General features: G+C 39.5%; 2 protein-coding genes across 3 annotated transcripts; both read left to right on the forward strand.

The window, feature by feature from the left end:
* The first annotated feature begins 1,716 nt into the window (after positions 1-1,716).
* LOC311049554 (uncharacterized protein) lies at positions 1,717-5,857 on the forward strand. The gene is made up of 4 exons (XM_084063191.1): positions 1,717-2,057; positions 3,008-3,483; positions 3,751-3,898; positions 4,303-5,857. Exons 1-4 carry the CDS (start codon positions 1,800-1,802, stop codon positions 4,741-4,743), a joined length of 1,323 nt encoding a protein of 440 aa, XP_083919317.1. The 5' UTR covers positions 1,717-1,799; the 3' UTR covers positions 4,744-5,857.
* A 3,060-nt stretch (positions 5,858-8,917) lies between these two features.
* Positions 8,918-23,437, forward strand: LOC311049558 (protein phosphatase 1 regulatory subunit 12B-like). 2 transcript variants are annotated; one of them, XM_084063198.1, is made up of 8 exons: positions 8,918-9,017; positions 9,163-9,295; positions 14,838-14,854; positions 16,441-16,585; positions 17,172-17,279; positions 17,829-17,882; positions 18,535-18,585; positions 21,431-23,437. In XM_084063198.1, exons 2-8 carry the CDS (start codon positions 9,191-9,193, stop codon positions 21,515-21,517), a joined length of 567 nt encoding a protein of 188 aa, XP_083919324.1. In that variant the 5' UTR covers positions 8,918-9,017; positions 9,163-9,190; the 3' UTR covers positions 21,518-23,437. The 2 variants fall into 2 exon arrangements, with proteins under 2 accessions (XP_083919324.1, XP_083919323.1); XM_084063197.1 differs by having other exon boundaries at positions 8,924-9,295.
* Positions 23,438-24,384: the final 947 nt, after the last annotated feature.

A 24,384-nucleotide genomic window follows, 5' to 3' on the forward strand; every position in this document is an offset into this window, starting at 1 on the left:
GCAAATCTTTTTCCCACTTTTTTTTTTTTTTTTTTTTAAACACGTCAAACACGTCATTGGCACATTGCGCCATTGCGGTAAAACACGTGAAACACGTCAATGGCACTCAATAATTGATCCTCACTAATGCATTATAATATGGTACCATTTCTGTCTACTCGCTCTGCATCTCAGAGGTGGGCTAGAAACCTGTCTACCAGTGACATCATGGGTGGGCAGGTTTGGTCATTTCAAACAAGATTTAAAACATTTATTTTTATGTTTTATTGATGAAAGAGCAATGGCTTTTTTTCAGTGTGCTAAATTTCCAGAAGCGAATGGCTGTAGTCTCTATTAGCTTGTAATCCCCACCGATGATGTGATTGGTAGGGAAGGTAGGTTTCTGAACTGTCCATAGCCCACCGCAGCTGAGACAAAGACAGAGTAGACAGAAAATTGTACCTATTTTAATGAACATTAATGAGGACCAGTTATATGAGGACTATAGGTTCCTTTCCTTCCTATCCTTTAACTATGGGCCATATTGCTCAGGAACCATTGGTTCCCATGTCTACTTTAGGCTATACCCAGTACATGGAATAGCTATGAACCGGGCACCAAACCAAAGTGGGCTCAGGTAAGCTGGGCACTTGAAAAGACTGGGCACTAAGAGGAAGTGAGCACTGAGAAAGGGGCATGAAGTCTTCTAGAAGGTTTATTTTTCACTACTTGTAGGAGCACTCGAGTGATCACAAATAAAAGACCATGAAGACTTCACCTGCCCATTCCTTATGCTACTGCCCACTTTGCTTTTCACCTGAGCCCAATACATTTGCAAAAGTGCACTCTAAATACACAATTTCTCAGCTAAGCCTAATTGTTGTGTCCCTATTCCCTATAGTCAATTCAAACTATTAACAATAGCCTAGTCACTATACTTCACAGGGGCTTGTTTTGATGGCACTGTTGTAATGAATACACTGTTTTGTTTTGAATAAAATGTCTTGATTTGTGCATAATGGTTGTCTCTCATCTCATTGTGTCCCGTTGTGTTCTGAATGCAGTGGTGGAAAAAGTATTCACATTTTTTACTTAAGTAAAAGTATTAATACTGCAATGTAGAAGTACTCTGTTGGTTACAAATGAAAGTCTGGAATTCAAAATGTAAAGTACAAAAGTATTGGTATCAAAATATACTTAAAGTACAAAAGTAAAAGTACTCATTATGCAGAATGTCCTGGACATGCCAGAGTTTTCAAATGTATAAAAATCATTTGAAAATAGCATATCTACAAGCTCACAATGCGTGGCATTGAGCTTGTAGATCGGCTATTTTCAAATGGCCAACATGTACATAGGGCTTTCCCTGACAGTTACATAACATCGCACCACGCCCCCTTCCCAACACTTTCCTTGTGCACATAGTGGTCCAATGAATGACAAGAGATCAGCGTTGCCATGTCCGCTTATTATAAGCGACTTCGGGCTTCTTTATCTGTAAAGTTGCTTGTAAATAATTGGTAGTTGCGGGTTGCATTTCTTTGGGCTTGTTTATAGAGTAGTTGCTTATTTAGGCTTGCTTCCAAATGTATTCTTTAAAAAAAAATCTAAACCAGTGGTTCTCAAACATTTTCCCAAATTAATATTTATTTGTCCCTAAAACCCTGGCTGCTTACTTCTCCCGCAACACCTGGCAACACTGAGCATGGATACCTACCTCTGTCAGGCAGACACTCATTTACAACTTGCGCTCTTAAAGCATTAGTCCCTCTCCCTTAAATAATAATAATAATTATATATAAAAGAAAAATAACTTTAAAATGGCCAAGCGCAAATCAAAGCCCGGCAGCAAGCAGGAGGACGGCTCATATCTGATAGAATCGTCCTCGCAGCACTCGGGTGGAAGCAGCTACGTCCTGCCGGGTCTATTGTTCCTGATCATGGCTCTGGGTGGATCCACTCTGGGGGTCCTCTGCATGCAGCAGCAGTCCACCCTGGACCAGCTCTCTGAGTCCTTCACCGCCATGCAGACCAGGATCACAGGCTTCCAGCACGCCATGGGCATGAAAGACTCACAGGTCATCTTGATTGATTGAATACTTTACTTAGCAGTTTGCAACAAAAAAAAAGAACAGAAAGTACAGTTCAAAGTAAAGGGATGCTAAAAAGGATTCAACCCAAGAAAGCACGATGGCTTGTTTCCATTGGGGTCCTAAGTGATGGAAGAAGTACTCACGTGTTTTACTTAAGTACAGTACTTGAGTAAATGTACTTAGTTACTTTACACCACTGGTAGCATATACTCTCAAAACTTAACATGAATCAGTAGGTTTGTTTTCTTTCCTTGCACTTTAAAAAGTCAAAGTAAACTAACAGCACGTTTTTAAAACACTACAGCAGTGCTTTTCAAACAGTTGACCTGTTAGGCATGCTGCATGGGACATGTGTGTCTTCTATCTTTAGTGCACCATGTGTACATTCCTGATCACGTTTCTCCTCTCTGTGCACGTTGACAGTGACAGCTAGTGTGACATCCTCACTACTACCACCAGTTAGGCCTGGCTAAGGCTAATTAGTGTGTTTCAGCACACCTATTATTATAATCCTATAAATGATATTATACAGAATGTTGATACTCCATGCAATGCGTGTGTGTACTACTATACTTTTGAGGACCAAATATCCCCCCCCCCCAGTATAGTAGAATTTGAGAAATAGACATAGTGAGGACCATCCTCACAAGAAAAAAAGTGGTTGTTTTGTGGTTATCAAAATGTCATATTTAGGCTTGGATTTATACTTAGTTGTGCCCAAAATAGCTGATCTACAAGCTCGCAACTCGTTCGCATTGTGAGCTTGTAGATTCGACATTTTGGGTGCATGAGACAGGTCAGGCAGGTCAGGCTTGAGGGTTAGGGTTAAAAATGGCATTTATAAAATTACCATCCTAAAATTTATGTCATCACAAATATAGTAATACAAACGTGTGTGTGTGTGTGTGTGTGTGTGTGTGTGTTTCACTTGGTAGATGCATTCAGAAGTGGTAGAGGAGAGGATTGTGGCTCTGGAAGAAGCTCAGAAAGATGCTCAGCAAAAGGTGGATGTTGCCCTGGAAACGTCTGAGAGTCTGAAGAACAGCGACCTGCACTCTCAGATTTGGGCTCTTCACTCGGAGATGGACGCCCAGCTGGCCGAGATGCAGCAGGTCGCAGCATCCACGGCAACGCTCCACGCCATGCTCAAGAACAAGAGTGCGGAGTTTGACGCCGTGAAAGAGAGCGTGGGGAACATTTTGAGCTCCAGCGCCGTGATGGCTGCGAGTTTGGCTGGGCTAAACAGTGCTGTGGGGAGCACAAATTCCAGACTGAACGAACAGGTCACCGTAATGGACACAATTAATGCGCAAATGGAGGGACATGCGTCCGAGCTGAGCGACATGAAAGTGGCCCTGGATATTCACAAAGTCGCACTCTATGCAAACAACCAAGATGTGGTTATGATAAAGTAAGTGTTGTGAGGGTGAATTTATTCTTAGTTCCGCACCGGTGACGTCACGTCACACACCGAAAATAGCAGATCTACAAGCTCACAGTGTGTGGCGCTGTTACACATTGTGAGCTTGTAGATCAGCCATTTTGGTGTGCGACACAGGTGCACAGCTAAGTGGGTTAGGTTTAGAATGATATCAAGCATTTAAATGTATCATCCTACCGACTTGGCAAAGAGGAAATATTCTTAATTGTATGTTACTTGTTTGTGTGTGCATTTCAGGCAGCTGGTTGAGGCAGAGCAAGCCATGAGGGCCCTGATGCTGGAGAAGAAACTCAGCTCAGTGGAGAAGACCCTGGATGAACAGTTAATCACATCACAGTCCCTCCACACTAACATCAAGGCTCAGCTGAAGAACGTCCATAGCCAGGTATGATACGTCGGCTTTTTGAGAGGCAGTATTTATGAATAACTCCGTCATGTGGATTTGTTAGAGAATGGCACACAGCATCACTATGCTGTGACAGCATCACATGCTGTGGGAAAACAACAAGCGAAGTGGTGTGAGGAACAATCAAATTTGTCATAACGTCCGAGGAGTAGATAAAGACACAAACCGGATTGGATTGTAATGTGCAGAGACAACTAGGCGTAGATCTGTGAACAATATATATCCTATTGTTTGTGGTCCTATCTGTTCCTGTGTATACCAATTAAGCCTGCTCATAGAAAACCATGTGGCCTTAACTAAACAGTACAGTACATGGCTAATGCCTCTCAAACTGACATTCCTGTCACCATAATACTGTTGCCTGCATGTGCTCTGTGTTCCAGCTGCTGAATGGAGGTCAACCCAGTTCTCAGGCAACTGATGTTGAGTCTGCTGTGGAGGCTCCTACAGCTGTTGAGGAGCTGGAGGTGGTCACACCTCCCGCAGAGGAGCTGAAGGAAGAAGAGGAGGTGGAGAAGGTGGAGGAGGAGGAAGAAAAAGAGGAGGAGGAGGAGAAAGAAGAGGTGGAGGATGCCACAGAGGCGCTGGTAGGGTCCGAAAATGTCGAGGAAGTGACAGAGAGCCCAGACGACGAGGAGCAGGTGGTGGAGGAGGAGGCTGAGCAGGAGGAGGAGTCAGTAGAACAGGAAGTTGAGGATTCTGATTTACCTGAGAAAACAGCAGAAGAAGAGGTCACAGATGAAAGTGCAGAGGGGCAGGAGGTGGAGGAGTCTTGGGAAGAGGACGATTCAGACGGTTTTGTGGAGTTGGGTATTGCAGAATAGGAGCTAGGCGAATTACATCGTGTCAAATAAAAGGGAATAGTTTTATCTTCATAAGGGCAAGCGCACGGCAAGAATACAGAAGGTTTCATTGCCATAAGGTGGAGCAAGTACAGCCATACTGTCGATACTGTATGCTCAAAAGGGCTAGTCGTTGCACTCCCGTCATTCTATCCCTAGAAATTATGTTTCATGGGACTTCCTGTCATTGTCCACTATTCTACTATTTTATTATCAATATGATGTACATTATTGATTAATGACTTGCACATCTTGGTCATGACTATTCTTAATATTATTTTAGATTCAGTGGAATAGAAGATGGATGGCATCAATCACAATTCAATGTGTCATAAGTTGCCCTTCAAAGAGTAATACTAAAAAAACAACATTTGGCTGGCCCTCGTTGTGTTGTTATAACTGGTCCTACTGTATTTATTTTAAGTAATTTTCTTTTAAGTTATTGCCCCTTTGAAATATTAGTCATATTAAATAACATTAAGATTCCATTTAGTATCAGATATATTTGGTCATCACATGATGTCCTATAAGTATATAAAGTGTAGAAAGGGGACTGACAGAAAGATTGAATGAAGTTTATTAGTGCCTCTATAGTGCATGCCAAAAATCCTGAAGGGGGCGTCAACAAGTGTCATTTGGTAGTGGCGGACATCTTTGTGGGGTATAAACAGGTTGACTTAACATTACCCCCCACCAGTACTATGCCATGCCCCCCGTGGTGACGACACGTTGGCAAGCACTATAGGAAAGTTTGTATAAAGTCGAATGTCACTCATTATTTGAGTTGTAGGCCTACAGTATGTTTATTGTGGTAAACAGTTTTTTTTGTCCTTTCTTTTTTTATTTTTTTTATTTGATAATTAATATCAAACATGAATTGGCAAAGTGGTGACAGTTTTAATAGTACAAACTGCAAACTAAACTACCTAACTTAACTTCTGTCAGTCTCAAAGCTCTATACCCATACATACAGAGTTGCCATGTGGCTTTGAATCATTGACTGATGTGTTCACTACTATGTTCTCTGTTACACTGACTGTTACACAATGCACTGTTTTTATGATGAATAAAATTGTGCTTATTTTTTATTTCTTAATTTGATGTTTTGCATTCATTTACAAATCACTGCAAATGACAAGCATTGATCAAATATGAAAGGCCAAAAGGGAAAAGGTCAGGAAATGTGTTGACCAGTGTAATTGAACACTGTCTTAACTGTATCACCTCTCACTGTAATGATATTTATGGAGCTGCCTTAGCCTATGGGTCTGACAACTGCAAAGCAACTGTACATTCTGTACATGTGAGTGGGGTTGTGTGGTACAGGCTGTACTGTTCTCTTGGTCATGAGCTTCATTTAGAAGTGCTACAACTTCCTCTGCCACCAGATGGCATCAACACTTAATGTTCAAAGATATTATATTGAAATAAGAGCCTACTATACATTATCATGTAGAAATGTTGCTTACTAGTCTACTAACAACATACAATGTAGGGTAATTTTTATAATAATACTAAACTTTATATGGCGCTTTTTGAAAACTGGGTTACAAAGAGCTTTATATTAGCAAGATAAAAATATAGCCTTTTTTCCACCTTTTTTTTTTATTTAGAGTAGCCAATCATTTTTTACCCCCATTTTCTCCCCAATTTAATCGTTATGCCAATGAATTCCTCAGCCTAAAAATATAGCCTTAAAGGGTTAGTTCAGATTTTTTGAGTATTTTCTGTAGGAAATACTTACCATTAATGTAGTGGTTGCAAAGGTATTAATTGATTGACCGAGTCCCGTGGTCAGAGTTATGGTCCGTTTCTGATAAATATGAAGTAGTTCCGGTAGATTAGTAGATTTGGTGGGGGCCGCTCATTAGAAATAAATAAATTAAAAAAACTAACGTCATTTGTATTGTTGACCTATTTCTACCATATAGAGCAGGTTTCGTTCAATTTCGACCCCTCTGTCACATGGTACTAATGTTTGTGTCCAGAATCACTGCGCCGCGGCAGCCTACTCACGCACAAAATATATGACACAAAAAATAGTACCATGTGACAGAGGGGTCGAAATTGAACGAAACCTGCTCTATAGGGTAGAAATAGGTCAACAATACAAATGACGCTAGTTTTTTAAATGTATTTATTTTTAATGAGCGGCCCCCACCAAATCTACTAATCTACCGGAACTACATTCATATTTATCAGAAACGGACCATAACTCTGACCACGGGACTCGGGCAATCAATTAATACCTTTGCAACCACTACATTAATGGTAAGTATTTCCTACAGAAAATACTCAAAAAATCTGAACTAACCCTTTAAGGGATAAAAAACAACAGTCAATTACAATTCTAATGGTAAAATAACAATAAAAAATAAAGTCAAACAAATTGAGACAAATGTGTAAGGAAATAACATCTAAGAAAAGGCCTTGATATATATGTTTAAAAAAATCAGAGGTAATTGAAAATACGACACCGACTGCTATAGCCTTCAATCATCAGGCAGGGACACGTAAGCAACTGTATTTTACCTATTTAATATGCAATATACTGTATGTTAGGTGTTCTAGGTGTGACACACGGTGTACCGCTAGAATGGACATGCAAGTAATCCTTTTAAGGATGAGAAACAATCACGAGCCTCAGTTAAAATGTGGGCTTCCTGATATCTTGACCCTGTGCCATCACGTGCAGCCTTGTAGACACTGTCATATTAGGTGCAGCTGGGAATTCTAGGCCAGTGATTCTAAAACGTTATAACTTCAAGGATCCCCAGTTTGGTATGCATTAGTCCACAGACCCCCATAACAATGGATTTGTAAACGCTCTGCGTTACAGACCTTTAAAGGTCTGTTTGCTTCCTGAACTATCAATAATTTAGAAGGAGACCCCCTGGAATTTCGAGCTGTTGAGGTGCACCTGGAAGTTCTAGGCCAGTGATTCTCAAACTATTTAATTTCAAGGACCCCTAGTTTGATATGCATTAGCCCACAGACCCCATACAACTCTGGATTTGTACACTCTCTCTCAGGGTTACAGATCTTTAAAGTTCCATTTTAGCTGGGGAGCCCTGGAACCTCCTCAGGGACCCCACTTTGTAGGAACCATTGCTTTGTCCACCTGATGTTTATACCATAGCACAGGAAGAACACATCCACATTTGTGATCTTGATGAGTACCCTTGAAAGTATCCCCCAAAGCCCCCCCCCTCCCATGTCTCATGCCAGAAGCGCCTGTGAGATTTATTCGACAGATTTAATGGACTGTATGTATTGTTTTCCTCTGGGAGTTAATTATCTCTCTGTTGTATGAACGCTGCTGACTCCAAAGTTATAGTCAGTTCTGGGGGTTACATTAGGTCAAACTCTTTAGCAGTGCTGGCGATTAGCTCATGTGTTTACTCTCCAAAGATTAACATCAGCTGCAGTAGTACGGTTGTATTTTACCAATACATCTTTGGTCAAAAACAAAAACAAACAAACAGGTATCTATGCATCAGAGTCATCAGTGCTCTGGGTTGTGTCACGGTTTCCCCAACTGCAGCCAAATTTCCCCGAGATCCTGCTGTCCCACAGATGTAAGCTGTCTGCATATTCTGCTTACTCTGTATGTACATACATACACAAGAAAGGTATGTTCTACTTGTGCTAAAAAGAGACCTCTGCTGGCTGTTCAAAGAAGAAAGAAAGAAAGAAAGAAATACAAGTGAAGCTGACATGTTCTATTGAGTTAAGTTAAATAGTCATGTTCAAATAAACCAATAATAATAACAAAAATAACAACAACTACAACAACAATAAAATAAAGCACAAAATCATATACAGTACATCTACCAAGGGCATTTTCAATTTGATTATGCTTTGAAGAGATAAGCAAATTGTGAATAAATCATCTTCTATTGTCTCAGATAGCAATCATAATCATTGTCTTTCTCTGAAATAATGGTTATTGGGAAGGCAGGGGGAAGGGCTGGGGACGGCTGTGGAGAAAGAGAGAGTGAGACTGATAGAGCTGCAGTGCTTTGATGCTGTGTTTCCATTGAATAACTGTGGTCCATGTAGGTCTCTGGTGAACAACAACAGTGCTGTCAAATCCTTGTGTCCACATGCACTCCACGGCCCGCCCACTCCCTCCTCCCTACCACTCCCTTCACCACTCACACACATTCTCATCACACTATGAACTATCTCACCATCAAATGAAGACCACACTCTGGTCCCTTGCTCTTCAATCAAGAACTCTTTACTACAGAGTGGTATAAGTCTCTCTTTTTTTTGTCTTTTTCTTAGTTTTACAAAACTACCCTTCAAAGTTTTGGTTATCTGTCAAATGTTTGTAAAAACAAAGTAACTAGTACCTTAGCCTATTGTAACTGTGACATTTTGGACATATTCCACAAGTCCATGCAGTGGCCGGCTGCTTGCAGCGATGTCATCTCTACTCTCTCGCAACAAGGATCAGTCAAATACCAGGAAGTCCCTCTCTGACTCCTCCACAGTTTCACCCTCTGCTGCAACCACCAGAAGCCCAAGGGTAAGAGAGCTAATTATGTTTAATCTTTTTCCTTCTATTCATGTGTATAGTTACAGGAAATACCAGGGCTGACATAAGCAAACACTGACTCTGAAGTTCAGTGGCTGTCAAACAAAGTGCTCTGCTTCTGAGCTACAGGTGTGTTTGTGTGTTGTAACTTACAGTAGGCTTGGTCATGCCCAGATAACAATAACCCACATTGGCAATGCAATGCATGATCTTGTAGATAGATTGTAGGCTTATTACATTTAAAGCACTGATTGGAGCAATGAAATGTTCCCATAGTCTCTCGGCTTACACAAACTCGGCTTCCTTTGGTAAACATGCTCTACATCTTTAAGCCAGTTGACTTCCAAAGTTATAGGGGTAGCATCTTGTGAAGTCTAATGAACTTTTAGTTTTGGATTTCTGGTACATCAGTTATTTTAAAAATATTGTTAATCGTGCCCACATTCAACTTTTTTTTTTCATTTATTCATCCTCAATTTAGAATGTTTACAGATAAGGTTTCTATAACACCATCTCATCTACAGTACTTGATATGCCTACCACAGCATTTGCATGCTGATTTAAACGAGGTGTGCCACAATCTGGTTGCTGTATCTATAAGCAAGGAACTTCACAGGCAACATGTCTCTCAATGTCAACAGATTAAAATTAAATCTTTAAAAATATACTCCTGTTTTTCAATATCACAATGTGACACAAAATGCACGTTGCCATCCATGCATGAGCCAGGGGAATTATATCAACACAGGATAATGAAGTTGGAAAGAGCTGCTATATCTGTTTATTTAAAAAGACAGAGAGAGAGAGAGAGAGAGAGAGAGAGAGAGAGAGAGAGAGAGAGAGAGAGAGAGAGAGAGAAGAGAGAGAGAAAGAGAGACAGACAGACAGACAGACAGACAGACAGACAGACAGACAGAGAGAGGGAGAGAGACAGACAGGCAGACAAACAGAGATGGAGAGAAAGGACACCGTGGTAGAAAGGCAGAATAACATACAAGAGAGATGAAGTGAAGGAGGGATGTACTGGAGATCTTAGGACTGGCTTTGTGGGAACTCAGTCACAGTATTTATGGATGTTTATTCCTCTGATAGTCCTGAGGGAGAAGCTCACATTTTCCACTTGGAAGAGCTGGTCAGGAGGCAGGAAGTTCCCCCATGAGTTCTAGCAATAAGGCATGGGTATAGCTTTAGTGATGGAGAGACTGCATGGACCTGGGTCTAGAAGTCACCCACAGCCCACTTTTCCACCCACCTCTCTGTATATAATGTGTCACGTCCCTTGAGCCAAACCAGAGCTTTGTTGAGTCCACAAGCGTTATTAATGATGGTTTACCAAGCGGGTTCCATGTGTCCAGTGAGAATGTTGAAGCTGTTGGCACAGACTCTGGTGAAGATCCCATGGTCTTGTAAATGTCTAACGGGAGACATTGCAGTGTGTTTACTCATGGTATCTTCAACTTGAGGCACTGTCTGTTCCACTTTGTACAGTTCTGCTTGCCACAGTGTGCAGCATGATTTATAACTGTTAGCTTTACGTACTGGACATCAAGTCTGGTATAGGGCCTTACTTGGTATTGCCTTGCTTACTTTATGTGATTGTTTCTGGGAAAGGTTCCAGCAGGTGGCTGGGTCTGAAAGAATAAAATAAAATGGCTGCACGTTGTGTCTGAGACGATGCCTGTCAATGTGAGTAGAAAAAGCTCCACATTTATCGCCCATATGTATTAGATGTTGCATCTCCTAATTCAAAGCTGTTTGACTGATTTATATTTATTTATGATTGATGTGGTGAAAATGGACAAGGAAGGAAATACACTAAATACAGCCATCCAAATGTATTGTAAATCCTCTTTAACCACTTAAATCTTATATACTTTGTTGACCGGGGTCCACCAGAGATCTTTCTTTGGCCCTCTCCTTTTTTCCCTCTGTACCAAATCTCTACAGTGAAAATAGTCAATCTACAAGAACACACCGCATCACATTGCGGCGCGTTGTGAGCTTGTAGATTAGCTGTTTTAGCTGAAGATTGTCTATTATGACATGCCGAGAATAGGGATGCTACAGAGTTCAAGTGGTTAACCGTGATGGCGTTAACCTGATCTTTGAACTTGATTCATCTTGAATAACACAATGTTTTATTCCATGACGTAGAAAGATAAATATTTGGCGGTTCGGGGGCCAGGTCCTAATTGCCTGACAAAGTGGTTGTCCGTCATGCTTCCCTAGCCACATGGAAAGCCGGCCGGGTTTGAAAGAGGAATCAGCTGTCCAGCAGCGTGTGAGAGTGTAGGTCAGGAACAGACAAGACTGGCCCAGATAACAAGGTCACAGAGGATGAATAGAAGCAATAAGAATCGTGTCCATACTGCAGCAACTGTCTCTTAGCATGTCAGTAAATCCTCCCTCAAATTATCTATGTTTTCCTTAAAACACGTATGTACAGTAACTTCGCGTAAAGATCATAAAACCTGTTTTAACACAATAACATACTGTATAATATAATTCCTAAGACAAGCTGACTTGACTTGCATTGGTCCCACAAGTAAAATGATCCCAGGCATTTGGAAGTTTCTTTTCATTCCCCCCAGTTGTTCACAAACATTAGATGGTGGGATCTCGTGCCAGATTAAATCATTCTTTTAGATGAATATTTTAGTCCTGGGGGACTCTTGAGAGATACAGTAGATAGGCATTATTGCTACTAACAATAAGCAAGCTGCACCCCTGCAGCCTTCACAGTTAAATTAGCATTGTTGCATTGTTGGGTTTTACAGATGTTTTATTAGAGGGTCAAATATTGTTATTGTTTGGCTATTGTTGACCCTGAGAACTGATTCCCCAATAATAATCTCCCTCTCTGCTCCCTGCCTCTCACTCCAAAGTCTTTCAGTGTGCTCATAACCCTTCCAACTTTAGCAGGCAATAACCGTCAAACTCCCCAGCCGCTGCCAGAGCTATTACCTTTTTTGGATGTGTTTGGTTATCTCTGCTTCTCAGTTTATTCAGGGGACTATTTCCTCTGTCCGTCTTGAAGCTGTCATGATACTCAGTGCTGATATCAACATTCTTTTTTCTGAAGACTATTTAAAGACAGGAGGGCCCATGGAAATGAAAACACTGACAATTGCTGCTTTTGTTGCTTTTCCACAATTACTCCACTTTGTATTAAAAAAGTATGATTATTATAACATTTTGTGCATATGTTCCAGTTTATTTTCATGTCTTTTTAGAAGACAGAAATTGCCTTTATATTTTTATTAGTTAGACAGACTGTCAGTTCATTGGACAGATTCTTCACAGATTCATACGCATGCAGCTTTAATTAGCCTACTGTATAGGCCAGGGGTCTTCAACAGGGGGTCCGGGATCCCTAGGGGGTCCTCAGAGATACTGCAGGGGGGCCATCAAATCTTTGTGTGTTAGGAACTTTATTTTTTTATTTTTAGATGAACCACTTTAACCCTAGCATCCTATTTATTCTGGGGGGAACATTAGCTGAAAATAGCCGATCTACAACCTCACTACGCGACCCATTGCGAGCTTGCAGATTGGCTATTTTCGGCGAACAGTCCAAGTACAGAGCCAAAGGTCTCGTTTACAAATATTGAGGGTTTAAGTGGTTACATGTCTGAAAATACACATTTAACATGAATCCAATATGTAGTGGGGGTCCCTGCTTCATCTCTCTCTCAGCTAAGGGGTCCTTGGCCTGAAAAACATTGAAGACCCCTGGTATAGACAGGTTTCCTGTTAGTAAACATTGAGAGGAATATGACCGCGCAGCTGCGGGGGGAAGCCTATGGGTGCGTTTGGAAATTACGCACCGGAGCACACTCGCCTATTAGTTTGTATTGGCCCGTGCGCTCACTGCCGCTCAGGGCTGTATTTTCGAACGCGCCTTCCACCCCCAGGCATGCGCAGATTGCGCATTCTGCTCTGTGATGACGTCGCTCGGAAACCCGTCTATAGGCTATGAATCTTCACTTCATAATGGGAGATCATAGTGGGAGAACTGATTTTGCACAGCACATGACCATTAGAACACAATTACAACATCCACGCACCCCTGCATGGTCCTACAGATGACACAAGTGTTTCTAATAAGTCATAGAACATGACCGAGCCATCTGTCAAACAATGACAAAGGATGGAGACAAGCAATATGATTTGCTTTAAGTTCTTGATGTCATCACCCACTCTGCAGTAAACATCCATTGAAATAGAACACCGGGTCAGGATTGTCTTGACCTGCTCATGCCATGTCAGGCCTTATGCTTTGGTAAACTATACAAGAAAATCATAATATATTGATATAGACAACCCAATCCTATGGGACATTGAAGATCTGGGAATAGTTAACATCATGGGAAATAACTTTTAGCCACCCAACAACCATTACAAATACAGCATCAATGTTTAATTTGATGTTGACACAAACATATCATGTGCTCTGCCTTGAATGCTATTCCTTTTACGTGTTTACCTTTTACTTTAATACGTTTATTTATTTAAAACACAGATGTAATGCCAATGTCATGTTAACCTTGGTCTATTGCAGTGGTTCTCAAAGTGGGGTCTTTGAGGTGGTTAGAAAAATGTTTAATAGGCTATAGCATCAAAACCAATTTAACCTTTAAACCTATATACATCAGCTCTTTGAAAATAACTGATCTACAAGCTCAGAATGCGTCACGATTCGAGGCATTGTGAGCTTGTAGATCTGCTATTTTCAAAATAATTTTGAAAAAAAAGGAAAACATTTGGAATATTTTTTAAACATTTCAAACACAAAATCTTGGGGGTCCCTGGCACAAAATAGTTCCAGATGGGGTCCGCAGCCATGATGTAGCCTATATCAATTTGGGGAACCACTGGTCTATTGACTCTCCAATGGTCTCTGATAGGTCCATTGCTCACCAGCAATGATTTCTCAAGCCACGCTCTCTTCCTAATTCCCACCAGCTGAAACTCATTGAATGTGATAATATTTCTGTTTGCATTACCTTATAACTTACAGTAAGATGAAGGTTTGGAAACGGGTAGGTATCAGCCATGATCTTAACCCATTCAATCCGGGAAACGCATCTACAAATGTCTTCTAAATCCCAACAGGTTTCTGAAAAAACATATGTTGCTATATTGGTGCTCAAACATTTTCACGTCAAGGACCCCCAAAATTGAATGTGTTTGTGGCCGCCGACCCCCATCTCAAAAATATTTAGTTCCAGGGGACCCCCAGAAGCAAAAAAATACATATTCAAAACTTTGCACAAATTTTTTACAATAAAAAATAAAAAAAAAGCAGATCTACAAGCTCATAGCGCTATGAGCTTGTATATCTGCTATTTTTGAATAGCCAAAGTATAAAATAATGGTTATAGCTAAAATCTAAAATGACACGGATGCATTCCTGGATTGAATGGGGTTACAGGCATTTTGTCATCTGTTATATCAGAACTCTGAATACCCTGGTCTCTTCTTCTCTGCAGCATGTAAACCTTGACCTTACATTTGTGTTGCTCTATTTCAGCACGAGAGAGTGTCCAGGTAAGTTGCCTCCAACTCAGTTCAGCTGATTAAAACACAGCACTCATAAAGCATGTCATTGTTATCTAAGAGCAATTAGCAGTGGTGGAAAGTACATTTACTCAAGTACTGTACTTAAGTACAATGTTGAGGTATTCTTTTACTTTACTGGGGTATTTCCAATTTTCAGTACTTTCACTTTTACTCCACTACATCTCAGAGGCAAATATTGTACTTTTACTCCACTACAATTATTTGAAAACTTTAGTTAATAGTTACTTTGTAGATTTTGATTATTATTACGAAACATACATTAACCACTTCAGCCCTGTATACATTTTGGCCACTTGAAAAGAGCCCTGGATTTGAAAAGAGCCTTTTGCAAATAGCTCACAATGAGTCGCAACGCATTGTGCTATTTTCAAAAGTTTTATACATTTGAAAACTTGTGAAATGGGACATTCTGCATAATGAGTACTTTCTACTTTTAGTACTTTAAGTACATTTTGATACCAATACTTTTGTAGGGGAGGGCCGCCAAGATTGTAACGTTTTTCACTTTTCACTCTTTTTACCTACCTATGTAATATTTTCAAGCAAAGAGGACCTATACATGTCCGCTATGCGCTATCATAAACCACTTAAAGTTTTTCAATTGATGTTCCGATGTTACATTTTAAGCACATTTTAAGACTAATTGTAACAGCATGAGTTACATGTAACACTTAATGTAACACTGCCAACAAACAGCATTAAACAAATCGTTTTCAGCTTAAATCAATTATATTTATTTCAAGCAACTGTTTTACATTGTTTTCATACCAAGGATGTGATAAGATAATGTATCAAACATAAAGAATTTATTAAATCTTACCGGATGGCAGTTTGAGTGAATTCCATGGGGAAATCCATTGATTATACCTAAACAGATGCTCTGCACTCCACTGCTTTGGCTTTGTTTACAGAACAGAACCAACGTGCATAACGATGTAAACTGATACATGCAGACAACCATGTGGATTTTAGCTCAACAACATTAAAGTAAAGATTTGTAGACCAAAGATACTCAAGGAGATTTTCTTTTACTAACTTTAAGATAAATCAGTTTTTCTGCAATAATTCTCTAGTCTGGATGAAAATACTATTTACTTCCTGGGCACGTACGTTCTCACTGGTCACATACTGATGTGATGACGTTATGATAAAATTGACCAATCAAGAGAAAACATGCTTGTTGCAACCATGACGCGTTACATTCTTGGTGGCTCTCTGTTCTACTTTTACATTTTGAATTCCGGACTTTTACTTGTAACAAAGTACTTCTACATTGCAGTATTGATACCTTTACTTAAGTAAAAAATGTGAGTACTTTTTCCACCACTGGCAATTAGAAATAATCTGCACATTTTTATTCTAATATATGTTCTGTTACACAACCCCAAACATAAATGTTTATTTTCAACTTTAAAAAAAAAAAAGTGTCAACCTTTTCAATTGAAAAAAAGGCATTTTTCTCAAGCAGCACTTATTGTATAAATGTGTCTGTGAAACCAGTGTATGGAAATGAAGCCGTAATAGAATGTTGAACAGACTCCCCCTCTTTTCAGACTGAGCTCCTCTGGATCTTCTGGATCTTCTGAGCCTTCCAAAGAGAGAACACCAAGCACTGAGGCTTACTTCGCCCGGAGGGAGAACCGACTCGCAGCACGGAAGAAGGCTGAGGAGGAGGCAGCAGGCAATGACTACAAGAAGGTAGTTTTAACTGTCCTTTTCACTCACTTGTTGATGTCATTTTTGTCATCAGCCATGTATTTATTTGGTGTATTCAATGAAATCTTTATTTCAGACCCAGGGAGATTCATATCACAGCTAAAAACACAACACAATAAAATAACAGAAAGAAAAAGAAAATGCAAATAGTCCACATTGTTTCTGACATACAAACATCTGTGCCAATGGTTCCACAGTCCATTGGCGCACATGTTTGTATGTCAGAAACTGAACAATGCGGGCTGTATATACTTTAAAAGATATAAAAAACTAACTCCCTATCCATCCACACCAAGGAAGAAAAAAAATAATCTTGATTTGCACAAACATTAAAGGAATTTATTTAGCCGCAAGCAACTCTTAGATTCTATTTTTAATATCTGGAATCTAGAATCTAAGAGTTGCTTGCGGCTTAAAGGAATTATGGTTTTAAACCATAGTTGATATAAGTTGGGCATTTGCTTGCTGAATTTCATCATCTTTACAGTCAGGATCCTTTTTAGAATGATGAATTCCAGGTAATGGTACCTGTTTTTGTACTGTATGACATTTACTAATTGTTTTGTAGATGTATGAAGAGGCACTGACAACAAACGAAAAGCTCAAATCCAGGCTGGAATTAAGTAAACAGGAACAGGTTTTGGTTCAGTCCCAGCTGGAGAAAGTAAACCTGCAGGTACAGTATGGGTATCACATTGAGCCTTAATGAGATTTATTATTCTCATATTCCTGGCAAAGTGCTTTAAGTATTATGAATTATATTCGGAGTTGCTATTAATTTATTGTAATGTTTGTTTGCTGTCAGTAATTTAGTGTCTTAATCCCATGTGGGCTGGAAATAAATCAATCGAAAAGTTATGAGAACTATAACTTCCATGTACACATTAAATCTTTTCTGTAGTGTATTAAAGGGGAAGGATAACAATGTGAAGGAAGTATGACAGGAAAGATAAATAAAACGGACGTTGGTGCATGAAACGGTTGAATACACAGTAAAAGACTATAAAAAGTGTTGATTTAACTCAGGGGTCCATTTTTACATTCTGAGCTAACACATTCTGAATTAACACTGAGATTTTATATTGTACATCTATCAAGGTCTTCCTCTGGTGGTCCTCTGTATCAGTGTGGGTGTGAGATTTAATATCAGAGATATACACACTCGTAAAATTAGGGTTTCAAGGCAATATGCAATAATGGCAATATCTTTTTTTTTTTATTGCAGAGGAAAGGAAAACTGACTGATAGTAGCTCCAACATGCTTGAGACGGAAAAAAAGGTAAATTATGATGCCTGTGTCTTTTATAATGCTGTGCTTCTTTGTCAGAAGAATCTTATTTACAAGCAACAATGATGCACACATGTAGACAATACATGTACTGTAATATATAGTAGAGCCCAACCGATCCCAGATTTTTGGGTCCAACCTCGACTTTAGATGTTTTGACCGATATTTTGTCAAAAAATGATAAATCTTTTATTTGATTTAACCGTGAACCTTTAAATAAAAAATATAACTTTTTGATGCATGGAAAACGTTTTCTTAAATAAATTAAAAATGATTAAACTTCAATATATGAAAAGAACAATTTTACTTTAATTAAAAAGAACAAGCAAACAATATAAAATACACATAAACTGAACATTTTATTTAACCACTTTAATTGTGTGTTAACCTCTATTAACATTTTTCAAACATAGCAGATCTACAAGCTCACAACGTGAGTTCTGCTATTTTTGAAAATGTATAAAAGGTGAAAAATCGGGACACATCGCTACATAATTGCAGATTCCAATTACATCAAAATGTCAAATAATTGCCTATATATCGGACAAACCGATATTGGTCTGGCTCTACTATATGGACATGCACTATACTGTACATCTTAATAACTTAGTTTGAATCGTTTCCTTTCTTTACATTTTCATAGGAAAGACAGGTTTTAGAGAAGAAGATAGCAGATATGGAAGAGGAAGTGAAGGTAATTAATTCAAGTGTATTACTGATTAAATTTGATCAAGTTAGATTTTGGCCAAAAATGGTGGCCTATGTCTCTGTCATATTGCAGTCTCCTGTACTTTTGATTGTTTGTAGTGTCATCTTTGCAGACCACTTTGAACTAGTCTCTCAAGCCAGACTATCTCTCCCACAATCTTCGAATGCTACAGAGAGTCTGCCATTCCTCCCTGTAAAAGAACTGAAGCTGTAATCTGCTCTTCAGACCGGAGGGGTACTTAACCAAACACGACGCAGTGTTCACAAAAATGTATTTTAAAATATCTTTACATTTTGCTAAGCAGCTAGCTAGCTGGGGTCCGCTCATTATTCCGACGTCCCAATAGTCCAACAAACGTTAGGGTTAGGTTTAGGGATAGGGTTAGTTATAATGGGGTCAGTCGGACAACAGGACGTCGGAATAATGGGCCGTCAGAATAATGACATGACAGGATTTGACTCTTTTGGTTTCCAGTAGGCGTTTCGTGTCTAAAGGCGAAACAGAAGTGGGGGAGGGCAGACATCCGTTTTCTTTTCTACTCTACTCATTTTCAGAGTTTCCGAAGTACAGACTGAGGCAGAAGCATTTGTAAGTTGTGAGAACCAACACGTCTATCTTGAGAGACTTGTTTAGTTTGAACACATTCCTAGTTCAGAAACACATAATAGAAAGTCTCTGGTGTCAAGGCAAGGCAAGTTTACAGTATGTGCTTTACACAAAACATCAAGCAAAGGAAACTCATTATAAAATGACATGGGCTCATGCCCATGCTCATTTATGGTCCATCGTACGATGGTGTCATGCACCAAAAATAGCTGATCTACTATTGGCTATTTGTGGTGTATATAAGTAGGCCATATACGGTAAATCAGACTTTAGCTTCTATGATGTGAACAGGCCACCGGCACAAACGTTTACACTGTGCACATGACTTGACATGAAATGTGCCAGTGGAACATAGTGCCGTAGTGCACATGACTTGACATGAAATGTGCCAGTGGAACTTAGTGCCATAGTGTTAGTCATGACTGGGTTGTGCTGTTCATAGTGGACGTCTCAGCTGACATCATTTGTCACCATTATGCTCCATTGGCTGTGGAATGTTTGAGCGCTTTGACATTCAAGTGAGTAAGCTATTGGTATTCATCTACAGCCATACTTCTACAAATGTCTGCTGTGTTCCGCCCAAGAGGATACAAACAACAACCTCTTGTTATCTATGGATGAGAGGGCATGGAACACTGCTCTGAAAATAGATAATAGGTCACTATAGGCTGTGTGTGTGTGCGCGTGCCCGTGCCCACGCGCGTGTGCGATTAAGGATCCCCATTAGTCTATACACCATACTGGAGACTATTCTTCCTGGGGTCCAGGAAAAAAAACATAAAATGCAGTACAGCATGATCAATGTTAGTGAACAAAAGCACAAACTTAGAGAACAACATTTACGTGTCTGTGTGTGTGTGTGGGGCAGTCAGCAATTCTATGAGAGGATGGAAAATGAATTTACTCGGTTTCATAGGCCACTAATTGTGTTATTAAATTTGGAATATTATTGGCATCCCTATGGACGTCATTGTAAAAAAAAAAACGTCATCGATAATATTGCAGTGTTTCTTTTTAGCTCTGGTCCATAACGCTATGGAGAGCTATTTGTGCTTCCATTGGCTATCAGCTCTTCTGTTACACACACTAAGCTGGTGATGTTTCAGTAATCATGTAGCCCAGCACCCCTCCCCCTGTTCTACATTAATACCAGATTAATACATGACATGACATAAAGGATACAGACATGTGGATATGAATTATGGGCATGACCATTCAGCGTTAAAAGGGAATGCCCCCCCCGCCCCCAACAATTGTCACACAATTGCCTCAATAATATGGGCACAAAAGGGGGCATGCCCATATATGGACATATCCTGATGACATCAGGGATCTCATATGGGCATAAAAGGGACAAGGACTGACAGATACAGAGATCTCCATATATGGGCATGTACTGATGACATCAGAGATATTTGGGCATAACCCTTTTATGACCATATATGGAGATCCTTCATCCCTGTTAGTCCTTGTCCCTTACAAAAACTAACAGATACAGATATCTCCATATATGTGCATAAAGGGACAAGGACTGACAGATACAGAGATGGGCATATCAGTCAGATCGGCGGTGCGACGTGCGAACCTCTAGTACAGACAGGTAAAGGAGAAAAATGCCGGTGCTACATAAGACAATGTGATAATATTAACAAAACTTACTATACAAATAATAGCAGTAATACTAGATGAGACAGTAGTAATGTTAGAGAACAGCATGTCACAAATATAGGTATAATATATTTTATATCTTTAGCCGCAGTGTCACTGCAAAAGAAGCACAAGGCACATGTTTATAAAAAGTTAACTTGTCTATGTGTAACATGTAGACAAGTAACATTTTGAGCAGCTGCTTAGGATTCTTAGTTTTATTTTGTTTTATTTTTGCTGGGTAATAGTGAAACTAGGGCGGTCCTTCATATTGGCACACTATCTGGATTATACAGGATTTTCAGAGCAGTGGGCTAGGTTTGTTAAGGCTGATTTTCTCTGGCATTCAAACCCACATGCTGAATTTAGTAGGCATAGATCTCTGATCATCTGGCTACACATACTACTTGCATATGCTGTAGGCACAGATCTTACTTCACTGCAACATCATGGGTTCCACTGTGGCTCATGGCTTGGGTATCATGTCATTATTTCTACTGTCTGTACTATCTAATAAAGCCTTAAGGTAAGGTTTAAAACAGGCCCCTAAATTGTTTGTTCTCTCTTCTCTCCCCAGACAAAAACAGATCTGAAGATGGAGAACCAAAGACTGAAGGATGAGAATGGAGCTTTAATTCGGGTCATCAGTAAGCTGTCCAAGTGAGATGGGTGGCAGGACGGAGAAATGAGGGAAAAAGGGAATGATGCTTTAAGCCAGTGGTTCTCAAAGTGTGGTTCAGGGAACCTCAGGGTTCCTTGAGGGGGTTCCAAATGGACCCTTACAGTTCTAAGAGAGTGTACGAATGGAACCAAATGGACCCGGACCCTTGCGGGTCCATTTGGTTCCAACTTCCATAGATATTTGGGTCCTGGAAATTTAAAAAAGATTATGAACCACTGCTTTAAGCCATACTGTTATTATTTTCTCCCAAACTGAGCAAGAGCATACACATAGAGCTTGTTATTTGTTTCTGCAGTTTCACCTGGATTCGCCAATGGCAGCAGTTCTCTCTCAGAGCTAGAATCAAGCAAGCGTGTTCTACTGATACTAAAGATGATGATGGCAATAAATAACATGACAAGAAAACATCACAAGAATAATCTGCTTTGCTGTTGACTGCAAGCCGACTATGGTGTTTCACAAGGATCTAGACACAGGCGCTTACATAGCTGTAAACGTGAGCAAAAGTAGCTACATAATCTATATTGTTAAATGTTCAAATCCTACTGTACAGTCCAAAACCTACTGATATCGTGTAGCTGAATTAATTAGAAACAGCAATTTGAGAAGGCAAAAGCTTATTGAGTGTGGACACTTAATTTCTGGCAAGTTCTGAGAGACAAAATGTCTCTGTTGGCATCAAATGTGTTTTAAAACCCTTATTTTACAGGTCTTGATTCTGAGTTTCACAAGCTATTTTGTGATTTTGATATTGGGCTGAATATCTTATTGAGAATATATTTTTTTTAGAATGCAGCCTGCTTAGGAATATCCAAGTAAACATGACTGAGCAGAATATAGTGAAGGTTACCATGGTAACTTAACTTCCAGAGACCCTGAATAGTAGTGATAAACTGAGTGCTTCCTTTCAAAAAGATTCAGATAAAATCAGTGGTTGTATGTGGTTCCCATACAATATTTGTATGGGTCACGAGTAAAAACCCCTTTTTTTTTTACATTACTATATGTATTTATTTTTTCAAAACATTAAAAAAAAATCCAAAACAATCACATTTTTGACAGACATCTTTACAAAATATTCAAAACAAATTCAGAAGAATAAAAAACAAAAAAAACAATGTAAACAATTCCATATTTTAAAGAAATAGTGAAAATAGATCTACAAGCTGCTATTTGCACTATTAAATAGTGCTTAAGTGGTTAATTCATAATGCATTTTTGTAAGTTTGGGTCCTGGGGAGAAAAGGTTTGGGAACCCCTGCTGTAGGTTAGAGTAAACAGGATAAAAGCTTGAGTACTAATATCCAAAATTGTTCTGGGTGTACTGTACTATGGTTTTGAAACTGGCCATTTCTCTATGTCACAGCACTGAGCTGATTGCACAGTTGAGTAATGGAAATGTTATGACGTGTAACCTTTTACTGTATTGATCTACATTATATACGTATACATGTATTCTTGACCTACAGGCCAAGAAATACATGAAGAGAACATTTTGGCCATATTTTTCTCCACATACTGTAACCGTTACTACAGTATTGTCATTTGGAGGTAAAAACCTAAAGTGACTATCAAAGTCAGTCAGTTAATTTATTCATCAATAGAGAAGCGTCTAAAATCAGTATATAAATAGAACACACACACACGCACGCACGCACGTACGCACGCACGCGCCGCACACACACACATTCCACCGTTAGAGGACCTTGATTTATAGAGCTCTGGGAGAGAGTTGCTTGTAATGAGGTGTACTGTAAGATAGAAAATAGTGTTTTTCCCCTTCATGATAGACACAACTGACTAATCGTGTGTGTGTGTGTGTGTGTGTGTGTGTGTGTGTGTGTGTGTGTGTGTGTGTGTGTGTGTGTGTGTGTGTGTGTGTGTGTGTGTGTGTGTGTGTGTGTGTGTGTGTGTGTGTGTGTGTGTTGTGTGTGTGTGTGTGCACGTACGTGTGTGTGCATGTGTACAGTATGTGCAATGCTTGTGTGTGTGTGTGTGTGTGTGTGTGTGTGTGTGTGTGTGTGTGTGTGTGTGTGTGTGTGTGTGTGTGTGTGTGTGTGTGTGTGTGTGTGTGTGTGTGTGTGTGTGTGTGTGTGTTATATTTATACAGTATCTGTCTGAGCACCACATACACTAATTAGTCTTCTGTTGTAGCTTGTAGATCTGCTATTTACGGTGCACGACACCATCGTACGACAGAGCATAGATTTGGCATACGCTATTGATAGTGAAAAAGGTTGCCAGCCAGACTAAACTTTTTATACAATTGTTTGTATTCTATAAAATGTCTCCTTTAATTTGTAAAAACAAAAAAAACACAGCATACAATTGCATCACAGTGATAGAAACCTCAGTATTGTTTGTTGGATTATCATTTCACTGATATATTGCTTGTGAGTATGTATAGTCACAGACATTCTATTGTCAAGTTATGTAATACAGTATAGGTATCAAGCCAGAGAAAATTGCACGTCATCTTAATGACGTTAATGTTGTATACAGTGCCACCACATGACAATAAGTGGTAAGGCACGTAATGCATTCAACATTGCTTTGGTTTCTACTGTACTGTAAAGTATCTTTGAGTGTTTAGAATTTTTATATTTAATTTTGATTAAATGTATTGTTTTATTTCCAGTTCAAGTATTTCACTCATGCACTATTTTAAGACTGATTTGCATGTTGAATTTCCCTTGTGGATTGGTCACTATGACTATAACCACTAGATTGTTGCGTGACTCTGAAGACCAGCCATTTACATAACACAAAAGACAAATCTACTCAAAAGGCCTTTATTTTCTATGGTTACTTGATAACATACAGATATGTCTTGAAGACATTCCATATTT

Source organism: Gymnoscopelus microlampas, assembly GCF_963454915.1.
Source record: "Gymnoscopelus microlampas genome assembly, chromosome: 7".
NCBI classification, from domain to species: domain Eukaryota; kingdom Metazoa; phylum Chordata; class Actinopteri; order Myctophiformes; family Myctophidae; genus Gymnoscopelus; species Gymnoscopelus microlampas.